The 12,243-nt window shown below is 44.4% G+C and overlaps 1 protein-coding gene across 3 annotated transcripts in view; it reads right to left on the bottom strand.

Moving 5' to 3' along the window:
• The window catches only part of PTPRG (protein tyrosine phosphatase receptor type G), a 705,012-nt gene that overhangs the window by 52,544 nt on the left and 640,225 nt on the right, over nt 1–12,243 (bottom strand). For all 3 annotated transcript variants that reach the window (XM_034996466.1, XM_034996465.1, XM_034996467.1), the window contains one exon: nt 3,822–3,913. In XM_034996466.1, the coding sequence (XP_034852357.1) occupies nt 3,822–3,913 (92 nt within the window). The remainder of the gene's footprint in view (nt 1–3,821; nt 3,914–12,243) is intronic.

Below are 12,243 nucleotides of genomic sequence, written 5' to 3' on the forward strand. Positions count from 1 at the left end.
CTGAGATACCAGAACTGTCAGAAGAGCACGCCAAGGGGTGGCAGAGCCATTTTAACGCATCTGTGCTTTGAAGGCACAATTCCAGTGGTAGCTCCACCCTTCCCATCAGCTTGGGCAAATTAATAGGGTCTCTGAGCCTCAGTTTCTGCAGCTGTAAGATGAGGCACCTGTCTCCACAGGGCTGACTGTAGTGAAAATAAACCATGTCCTCAGTAAACGCTCAATATATTTGCATGATGATGTTTTCTAAAAACAAGGTTAAATGTAAAGGAAGTCCTAGGAACAGAGCTTATTGCACATTCTAGTGATGACCTAGAAGCTCTATTTTATAACAGTTTGGTGCCTGAATTTTCTATCTTACCCTGTTGCATCCATAACATTTTTAAACCAGTATAATGGTTCAGTTTACTAGAGTGGTTGTCTGGAAATACCTTTTTTTAAACAATCAGTTATAGGAAATAAGGAGTTCAGGTGATAAAGGTTGATAAACTGGAGGCCCAGTAGCCCTGTTATTAGGTTTTGAACAAGGATAAACTATAACTGAGTTTGGGTGCCTGGGTGGCTTAGTCGCTTAAGTGTCTGCCTTCAGCTCAGGTCATGATCCCGGGGTCCTAGGATGGAGTCCCACATCGGGCTCCCCAGCTCAGTGGGAAGCCTGCTTCTCCCTCTGCTCCTCCCTTCCCACCCCTGCCTGTGTGCTCACGCACGTGCACTCTCTCACACAAAGATAAATAAATAAAAATCTTAAAAAAATATGTAACTCAGATCTAGCGGGTAGAACAAGTATTCCATATGAATTCTGTAAATATCCTAATATTTTTGGAAATAAGAACGAGATAATTCCTCAGGTAAATCATTCAGAAGGATCCCAAGGAGGTCTCCACTAAGGAAAAGTTGGGTTGAAAGCTTTACCAGAGTGAAAATAACTCCTGAATTTATTAAAAATTCCTATATTGAATTTCTTACGCATGACATAGTTGGATGCTAATAACCAGAAGAAACTGTAAGAATAAAGAGAATAATGGATCGTTGAAGTGCATCATAAATTGCAAAGTATTTTACAAATGGGACTATTAAACAGGTCAGTGGGGGTTTTGTTTCAGAAAAAGGGAGAGAATGGGATGAAATTGAAAAAATCTGTAAAGAAAGGTCATGGAGAGTAACTTCTTCCCAGTTAAGGGTGAAATGAGTTGATTGGTCTTGGCATCCCCCGCTCCCCCCCCCCATGAAGGCTGTGCCATCTGGGAAAACAGAGAAGGAGTGGCCTCACTCTTGGTTGCTCTCATCCTTTACTGTCACACTGCACTACCCCATTCCAACTACTTCATTTCCACAGCTGCGTTACAGCTCAAGGCTGCGTTTACTATGTCCAGCAAGGGACAACTGACCACCACGGATTTCTCAGTCAGTGGAGAATCTGAAGCAATTATCTTTTCATGTACTTACACCACCAGCGAGTACGAATTAGGAAATACTCACGTTTCAAGAAACGCCCTTGGGTTGTGAGTACAGTAGTCCCCCTCATCCGGGGTTTTAGGTACCTGCAGCTGCGGTCCAGATGCAGGTGATCCCCCTCCTCCTCCTGATGTACCATCAGAAGGACAATCGTAGCCGAACGCTACGTCACAACGCCTACGTCACTCCCCTCACTGCAGCCCGTCCCACGGGCATTTTATCCTCTCGCACCATCACAAGAACAGTGAGGACAGTACAATAAGATATTTTGAGAGAGGGACCACGTAATTTTTATTACAATACATGGTTATAATTCTTCTATTTTATTATTAGTTATTATTGTGAATCTCTTACTGTGCCTGATTTATAAATTCAACTTTCTCGCAGGTATGTACGTATAGGAGAAAACAGTATACATAGGGTTTGATAAGACCTGCAGTTCCAGGCATCCACTGGGGGTGACAGAACATATGCCTCATGGAAAAGGGGGGGCGGGTGGGGAGGACTACTGTATTTACCCCGGTGATTAAACAGGTAGCTGGGAAATGAGGGAGAAAACACTCAAAAGCCTTTCTGGTCTGAAACACCTATCCAGAGGTGCAGCAAGGCAGGAACAATGGGTTGGCATTTTCTGAGAATTCTAGGTGATGCAAGAGGAAAATGATTATACACACGTGCTAGCGCATGATTCCTGCAGATTGGACAAAACTACTTATTCCATGCAAGTGGAAGACTGAGGATTCCTGTCTGCTTCCTCTCCTCTCAAAGGCAGGAGTGCAATTTCCTCTACCAAGACTCAAGGGTGAGGGTCAGTGAAGAAGAATGGAGGGGAACACAAAACCTATCCCGTCTGTCTGGGAATGGGTTAGCAGCCATGAAATGATCCAGTGGGAACTTACCCAGAGACTTTTGTGCTACCCCTCTTGTTTCTGTGTGACAAGCTTTCATGAGAGAAGGTGACCAGAATGGAGAAAACATGGCCAATTCCAGCAATACCTAATGACTTCACATATACCGACACATAAAGGTCCAATTAACTCCCCTACCGTAACTGCACCTAGTGAAGGGTTTTTTTTTAATGTTTTATTTATTTGACAGAGAGTGTGTGTGCTCACAAGGGGGAGCGGCAGGGAGATGGAGAGGGAGAAGCAGGCTCCCTGCTGAACCGGGAGCCCGATGTGGGTCTCGATCCCAGGACCTCAGGATCATGACCTGAGCCAGAAGGCAGACGCTTCACCGACTGAGCCACCCAGGTGCCCCTTGTGAAGGTTTTTAAACAACAGAAGCATTCCATGGCACCAAGAGAACGACTGTGCCTCTGAGCTTCACAGATAGAGCCTCTGAAGAACTTTAAGAAAGGTTTGCTGACATGAATTCATTTATTCAGAGAATTAAAAATGCTCACTATGTGCCAGGTATTATTCTAGCACTAAGGAGATACCCACTTGCCTTTATGAGGCTCTCATTGTAGGAGGAGGAGACAATAAGCCAATAAGGACAATACATGGCATATGAGACGGGGAAGACCTTTCTGGAGAATGAGCAGAGCTGCAGGTGTGTGGACGCACTGCTAGACGAAAAGCAGTGCCTCTGTTTACAGAACGGTAATTAACGTCAGGAGGATGGATGTCAGAGATATCTAAAGATAGATATGTACCAGTACATAAACCCAGAGGAAGCAAGTTCAAATCTGGCAAAAATGAAGGGATGCCAAATACACATGGTGGGACCATCTTCAATTCCCACATCCCATCTACTTACAACCAACCAGCTGCTGCACTTCTCAGTGTTTATGGCATTTGCTAGGATTCACTACAGCATCTTCCACCAGTCCCCACCCCTAACACCAACTGAGTGTTTCATCTTTTCTACCTGAGGACCAGTGAAATATTTCATTGCTCTGGACCAAGAGTGTATCCCCACACTTGCCCACAAAATCCTAAGAAGCAAAACTTCCAACGCTAAGATAAAGTATCTGCAGAGGAAGGAATCTTAGGAGAAAACCATATCACAAATTGTGATTAAAAAAAAAAAAATGTAAGCGCAAGTTGCTTATCAAAATGAAACCTGGTTCAAGTGGATTGCAAATATCTATGCTTTCCCTTTTGTCTACTGTTACCTCCCCTCCCTGCATGTGAGTCTATCCTGTATAAACTCATAGCTATTTGTTCCTCTTGAAGAGGACTTTATCACATTGCAGATATGTAAAGGAGCAAAGATTTCATTAAATCCCCCTCAGTGAAGGATCTCTTAGGGCAAGCTTTCAAAGGCTAGGAAAATAGTATTTTGTCATGGCTGTCACATAAAAGTACAAACAAAAGAGAAAAACAATTAGCCCATTGGAAAGAAGAGTGTGTCTTACTTACCCGGAATAGGAATAATAGGGATACTTTCATTGGGGACCACCCGAGGTGAACTGCTATCTTCCACATAGAAATGAGCTGTCTGAAAACATTTTCTGTGTAGGAAAGAGAAAAACATGCAAACAGTGAGACCAGAGAAATACATTTTGAGGTCATTTTTTTTTTTTTTTCAATTCTGCCTTCACAGATTTTACCAGCTTTAAATACCACACAGCACTGAGTGCAAGCCTATGGAAAAGTAACAAGATTTAAGAAGGACAACATTCCGTCTATTGGAAGAATCCCCAAGAGCTGAAGAATATTTATTTTTGTTTTTTATTGTACCATATCTCTCCTGATAGTCAACAGGGAAAAGCTTACTAGTGAACTGCGCAAATCCACCAACACTTGGCATCAACGGAGCAAAACTTGATGCACAAACTGTTAGGATGAACACCTCCCCGCCCCCCCCCACACAATATTTCTAAATTTGACCTGTTACAGAAGAGTAATTTGGTCTTCTAAACCTCCAGCACCAAGTTCAAAACCACACCTCTAACCCTCCCAAACGCAGTCATCAAGAGCCCCAAGTACATCAATAGCACCACATTGTTAGTGCTCAGCAAAGGCCCCCGAAGCCACAGACCGCTCTCCGAGAGGGTCAGAGGGCTTGAAGGGGGCAAGCCCTCAAAATCCAAGGCCCTGGCCAGACCACATCAGAGGTAAGAACCTAGAGCTCGCGGGTGTCCCCTGCCTGTTGTCTGTATTATTTTACCTGGACTTCAGGCAAAGCAGGGAGCAAACACTGGTCATCATAGGACAGGCAGTTCACAGAAAAGCCATCAGCAGCTCACTCAGCCTCTGCCTACTGATGCTGGCCGGCCCTCGGCTTTCCAGCATCCACGTCACTGCTCATTGCGGCCCTAATGAGCTGCCGGAAGCACAGGCTGAATATTTAATGAGGCTGCTCAGCGTGAATGGCTATTGTGACCAGAGAAGGGTCCCTGTTCATCTGGCAGAGGGGCTTCACAATAGCTGGCCCTACTGCTGGGGCTGTTAGCCAAGCAGGCGGCATCCTTCTGGTGCTCGGTGTCCCTGGGATCCAGCCCGCTCCTCTGGCGCCTCACACCAAGCCCCGACTACACACACTGCAGGTTTACTGTTCCTGGGGGCTGCATTCCAACCACTAGAGTAAGTCAACTTTTCTTCAGAGTTGTCTTAGCTCTTTGAATCCAAAGTATTCTGGGATGATTCCGCTGGGCACGGCATTTTTCTTTAAGCCGTGCCTGTTTCCAGACGGGAAGCAGCTCTAGCCGATTGTACATTTGGGCACTGTTCTAGAAGCAATCTGGACTGCTGCTCCATGCCATTAGGGGGTTCTGAACATAAGTCACTCCTACTCGGCACACGTCTTGCAGGACTGCTCGTGCAGAGGGCTGAAAATGATTTTTTCCCCCTACGAATTGCCTGGCATTGGTAATATAAATAATGAAACAAGTTTTCATCACTCATCGTTAGCTGCCTTTACCTAAATTTGGAAAGAACGTCAGTCAGTCTGACTTAAGCTACATGGATATGAAATGCACAAAATGTTTTAGGGCTCTGGTAATAACCAGATCTTCTACTGAATGTGAAAATGATGGAAATCCATGTGAAAACACACACACACATGATTTGCTTGTCTGAGGGAGTAGCTTCTTTCTGTTTCTAAATCAGTCATCAAGTTTTCTAATCTTGGATTCCTCTCTCCCTCAAATTTGCACAGATTTCCAGAAAGTAGCATTCAAGTTAAAACACAGGTGACAGACTTCACAAATGGGGTAAAACCTTAACCGCCCAGTGTCATAGCTAGGGAAAATCTGCCTTTGTTGAGAAACCGGACCATTCAAGAACTTACTAGCCCAAAGAAGTGCTCTCTAACACTGAAATGACATGCAATTCATCAGGTCAGACTCGAACTAATTGGAAACACACACACACACACACACCAAATGAGTCTCCTGTTTTAAGACATAATTACTCTACCTGTTAAATTTCTAATATATAAAGCTATTAGTACAAAGAGTTGCTATTGGCCAAGGCATTGCTCAAGTCAGTCACTCTGAAAGGATAAACTATATTGTCGATTCTTTTTCTGGAAGAAGGGCCGGCAGACCGTTCACTCACTGTTACATGTGGAGCTAACGGCTCTGCATTCTCTTTGGGGACAAAAAAAAAAAAAAAAAAAGGCAGTGTGTACCGAAGCACATCACACCCCAGTGCCCCATGTGTTGCTGTTTATAATGGATTTTCCCTGGAGCAAAATAACCCTGTGATTGTCAGAGAAAAGTACACCAGTGTGGATGAAGGTCAGAAATCTGGGAGACACAGCTCTCCACATCTGTACCTTGGTGCATGTCACACCTACTTTCCTCCCACACGAGGATTCAGGTGGGCAACTACCTAGAGAACTTTGGGGAAATACCTTCCCTTAGAATAAGGACTCAGCAAACATTGAGTCAGCACCCTCTGCTCAGCATGGAGCGTGCAGATAATGCCTTCCCTCTACAATTGCTTAGAAGCTTTAAAGCCACTTCCTTAAGCCTGGCTAAGCATGTGAATTACATACATAATATATGATGGCAACAAAAAAATTAGGAAATACACATGAACAAAAAGGAAAAGCAATCAATTAAAGTTACTCCAAATCCTCTGCCTAGTGATCATTACTATTAACATTTTGGGGGTATATTCTTCCATGCTTTTCCTCTTTTATTATTGTCCCTCGATCATTGGCGATGAGGGGCCAGAGCGGTCTGACCGACAAGACAGACAAGGTGCTTCTCTGGGTGAAGATCTGCAATAAACAAGTCAACCAGTGATTTCAAATAGTCAAGGGCTACGAAGAAAGTAAGACAGGCTGAGGTCGCCACTGGAGCGGAGACCTGGCTGAAGAGGATTAGCCATGGGCAGGTGTCGGGGAGGACCACTCTAGTAGGCAGGTCAAGCAACTCATTCAAGAACAGAGTGAGCTTAGGGTGCCTGGGTGGCTCAGTTGGTTAAGCGACTGCCTTCGGCTCAGGTCATGATCCTGGAGTCCCGGGATCGAGTCCTGCATCGGGCTCCCTGCTCGGCGGGGAGCCTGCTTCTCCCTCTGACCCTAACCCCTCTCATGTGCTCTCTCTCTCTCATCCTCTCTCTCAAATAAATAAATAAAATCTTTTAAAAAAGTGTATGTGGGGTGCCTGGGTGGCTCAGTTGGTTGAGCGACTGCCTTCGGCTCAGGTCATGATCCTGGAGTCCCGGGATCGAGTCCCGCATCGGGCTCCCTGCTCGGCAGGGAGTCTGCTTCTCTCTCTGACCCTCTCTCCTCTCATGCTATCTCATTCTCTCTCTCAAATAAATAAATAAATAAATAATCTTAAAAAAAAAAAAAAAAGAACAGAGTGAGCTTACATGCTGTAGAAACTGAAAGGAAGCGAGAGGTAAAGCAGGGAAGGGCGGCAGGGGGAAAGGGGGGAGGGGCGGCCAAGAGCCAGCCCATCGCAGCTCCAAGGGCACAAGCTTCCCTGGTATCTACGGGAAATGGAAAGCCAACCAAGGGCTTTAATCAGTGGAGGGGCACAGTCGGACTCATCTTCAAAACGCTCATTCTGGCTGCCATGTGATGAGCGGCGGATAGGGCAGCAAAAATGGAGCAAGGAGATCCACCCACATACAGACACACGGACAGGCTGTTTTCTGTTGTGTTTGTAACAGAATTAAATCCTACTGTACCTAACTCCCTTATAACAAATAGGAACTGACGTACTCATTAATGCTAGCTTCCTCCCCATTTTATGGATGTGTCACATGGTTATTTAGCCCTTTAATCACTAATTATTAGAGGTCTGCTTTTTTTGTTTTTGTTTTTTTTAAAGATTTTATTTATTCATTTGAGAGGGAAGAGAGAAAGAGAAAAAGAGAGAGCATAAGGAGGGGGAGCAGCAGACGGAGAGGGAGAAGCAGACTCCCAGCTGAGCAGGGAGCCCGCAGCGGGACTCGATCCCAGGACCCTGGGATCATGACCTGAGCCGAAGGCAGACGCTTACCCGACTGAACCACCCAGGTGCCCCCTGGAGGTCTGCTTTGAGTGAGGGACTGATCCAGGTGCTAGTTTGGTGTCCACTTTTCAACACCATTGACCACAGTGAGGTGAACTCTTTTGTGTGCAAATTAGACATTGTGGGTTTAATACCTAAGAAAAGCAGCTGGTCCAGGGTCAATGCCACATGACATTGGGTCTGAACTCACTCTTTTCGGAGAAGTCCCATGAGAGATGGTCTTTGGCCTTCGGCAGTGTCCAGGGATAAACAAGTCAAGTCAGGGATTTTGAAAACAAGGGAAAAGAAAAAACAAGTTTTCATGCCTCTAAATGTTTCCACTGTGATGGGTTGGAAGAGACAGTATTGTTTCTCATTTTGAGCTCAGGAGAATGGAGACAGAATTTCTGAAAATGCTCAAGCAGGTCCCTGTGCATACAATTTCAAATTTCTGTCTAGGTCCGATTCTCTTTCAACTAACTTATTCTAAAAATGCCTCCTTGAATGAAACAGGTTCTGGATCATAAAGGGCCATTTTCTAAAATTATCATTACTTCACAATGAACATTTGTTTAGCAAATACCTTAAAAAGGGAAGGAAAACAATGAAGTGGACCACATTGGGAATGAAAAATACATTTACAAGTTTAATTACCAATTATAGTCTGCTGGATCCCCACCATATCTTTTATATTCTTCCCTTTCCCCCCTTTTCCTTTCCTTCCTTGCTGCCCCACCCATATGTCTCCCTTAAGGAAGTGAGAACAGTAAGTTTTTTCCAATGACCCTGACTGGCTCAGTCATGATCCAAATTAGGTTTTGGAGGGTCCTGAAGTCAGTCAGTCTTTCTCTCTCTCTCACACACACACACACACACACACACACGCACGCGCACGCGTACACGCCAATAGGGTTTCAGTCAAGTGGTGGTTATCATTGAGCAGTACATATGTATCTCTTTGGTCTGGGGAGCTTTTAAAACACCCATGGAGGAGCCCCACTCCTAGTGATTCCAGCTGAGCAGTTCCAGGGTGGGGGAACAGGCCTGTGTCATCTGGAAAAACTCCCCCGAGGATGCTGGCGTTTACTGTCCCTGGTTAAGAAGCACAGTGATACAGGGAAAATGGTTCCAGAGAGTCTTCAGTACTCTAAGAAAGCCACTGAAGAAATAAAACAGTCTTAGACGGCACATACCATTAAAAGTGACCATAAAAGCTAGCATCTAGAATTTATAGGGTCCCAGATGGGATAAAAAAAACTGTAGCTGAGAATTCAAGGATGGTAACATAATCCTCTCAAATACAGAAAAAAATAAACTGCATCTCACATACTTAAATAAGAATTTGAAAGGTCTTCCGCTCTGTTTCTGTTGGAACCTAAGTTCTCAGAAACAGGATGGCATTTCCTGAAGCTGGAGCATCGTGTTCTGCCACCCATATTGGAGAAGTATCTTCTCAGATCGCAGATTCCTCAAGTGAAAGTTTTTCCTCCTAAAGTGACTCTTTACGCCACCTTTGTGGACTGCTCTGCTTATCTGCCAGCCAATTAAATTTTGGTTTGTGTCATGGAATTGAATCTGTATTTACTTATTAAGTAGTTTATGGATGTTCTGATGTCCTTATTCCAAGTCTCCTGCCATTTGAACAAAACTGAAAAACAGAGTTAGACGGCTCTCTCAAACTCATCCCCATGAAGAAATATCAAGATAGAGTTACATCAAACATTCACTGAATGCTTCTAGATAGCAGCAAGAAAGACCCCCCCGTGGGCACGAGGTAATTTTTCCTCAGTTCCAACTCAAGGGGTATGGGGACCAGAAGGCAAACAAAAAGGGAGATGTGCATTTGCTGGTCCCTGAGTTGGCTGCACTCCTTACGTGCCTCTCGTAGAAAAACCGCCTCTCTGCACTGAATTGACAGTCGACCGTTTAAAAGTATACATTTTTCATGTAACACAGCTCCTAAATCCAAGCCCAGTGTTTCTGGTGCTTGACTATTAGATAGATGTGCAACTCATGAAAAGTTCTAAGTAGCAAAATGCAAACACACTTGCTGTATCACTTTCCATTCATTCATCCATTTTTAGAAAACTAATGTGGGCTCTTAAATTTTAAGACTTCCAGGAAAGGCTTGACTGGGAGTCAAGAGGATAACGTGTGATACCCTCTCTAGTAGCTCATCAAATTGATACGGATTCCGGCGAGCAGCTCCCTCGGTCTCAAGCCCAACCCCACGATCTGTGGTCCGGGCCTGTGTGGTGCCTCGTGCACGGATGGGTCAGTCGAGCTTGTAAAACGCCCATGGACACGTTAAGTGGACAGTCATGAACGTTTGGTCTTGGACTAAAATTTCTAAAAGTACCTTCTCATTCCTTTAGGTAAGGGAGAGATTTTGGAGAGAGGCTTTTTCAAAAGCCAAGGGTTCTCTGCTGGAGAGAAAGCACAGGGCATGTCCTCAGGATGCAGTAAATATCGACCAGTAGCAAGCCATGAGTGTCGCTTCTCCGAGCCCCCCCTCCCCACAGCATACACACACGGTGCCAGCACAGGACAGGCCCGGGGCGTTTAACTGGTTCTCTGGATGAGAGACAGACAGACAGACACACTCCCCGACTGCAGCAGCTCCGGCAGTACTTTATCAGTATCAATAATTACTCAAGTTACAGAGACTTACTATTCAAATAAAATGCAGCAAACGAGGAAGATGAGGAAGAAATCTCTAGACTTGCCCTTCTCCCTCCCCATCTCCTTCCAGGAATCGGACACACCCTTAACGCGGAACACCCAGAATGACCCAAGTTCTACAGAAAGACTTTCCTTTCTGTTGCTTCAGTTTTTCCCCCAAATACTTGCAGAGATAACCTTTGCCGTCTTCATTCTTACTTACATCTCTTTCTGCCCCGTCTGACAAGAATCTGGGAATAATAGAGGCGACAGAGACTTTTCAAAAGCAAACTGCTGATCTTAGTTCAGAAAGACTGAATATTGGAAAGGTCTGGAATTCCACTTAGCACCACTGTATATCGAAAAGAGTCCTCAAAAGGCAGCATTTCCAGCCCTGCTTACAGGAGCAGAGGTTTCTGAGATATATAGACATCTGGGTCAAAGTGTACATCCCTTTACACAAGCGATGAGAGGTCCCATTGTTCTCATTCTGGGTCCCTGGCTTATTACAACACCGCCTTCCACATCACCACTGCTGGGGCCCGGGGAAGAGCAGATCACAAAACCATTCCTAGAGTCCTACACGAACCTGGGATGACAAAATAACCGAACGATGTGTGGGGATCAGAAGCCCAGTCACTATCTTCCAATTAAGCTTAACGGTTTTATAATCGTATCAGGGTGACAAGGAGTTTGTCAGCACTGTGCAGCTCAAAATGCTAATTGCAGACGAGAACGGGCAGTTGGCTGAGCTAATGCTGCATATTAATTAAGCAATCCTAACTGATTTATATACTGCCCTCATCTAAATTTATAGTGCCATGCCTGCTAATAATCCCATTTATTTTCATGCTGCTGAGTACAGAAATCACGTTAATATTTACTTTCGTGAATGGATCTGTTGTAGTAAACCATGTATGAATAAGAGCCACTTATAAATAGAAAGTTGAGAACATTCACATGCCTTCAAGGAAGATGATTGAGAGCGGTGTTAAAAAGATGTGGATTGATTTATTAGGGCAAAATGTCTCTAGAAATTGAAGTGACAAAGACAATAGAAGGAAAAGCCCGTGGGCGTTGTTGGGCTTTTCCTCAAAGAGGAGTGTCTGCTTGAAATAACTTAGGGGTCCCACTTGGAAAAGAGCCCACTGTAAGTTCTGAGTTGAGATTTTTTTCAGATGCAACCACTCACTTGCTGTTCAGTTTCCTTTACTGTATGTGAAAGGATTCTGTTTGTACAGCTCAGTTTATGCTTGTATTATCTTTCCAGGAAGGACTCTCCTAAAAAGAATTCAGAATTGCACTGCTCATTTTCATATTCTCCAAACCGTAAAAGGCACATGTGATCTGACAAATATCAAAGTACTTTGGGGAATAATCAAATGACATATTTCACCTCAGGGCAATTCTGGAAATCCCGGGACATAGGGTTGTCATACCTTGGATAAGTACAGCCTGTCAGATGTGAGGAGGAGGTGAAGAGAAAAAGGAAAGAGGAAAAGTGTACCCAGCCATGAAGACGGATGAGATGTGAGAGAGGATATGCATATTAAATGAGGAGAAAAGGTTTCAAAATATTCTGGGTCTCACATGGTCAGGAGAGATGGCCCATTCAACTCTTGTTACAGCTGCAAGTGACAAAAACCTGATTTCTGAAGCAAGAATTTCATGGGAGGATACTAAGTGCCTGCAATTAGCATCTAAGGAATGTGGGAGCAAATTAA

The sequence above is a fragment of the Mirounga leonina genome, unplaced genomic scaffold (assembly GCF_011800145.1).
Source record: "Mirounga leonina isolate KUSES-001 unplaced genomic scaffold, KU_Mleo_1.0 Mir_94, whole genome shotgun sequence".
Taxonomy (NCBI): Eukaryota; Metazoa; Chordata; class Mammalia; order Carnivora; family Phocidae; genus Mirounga; species Mirounga leonina.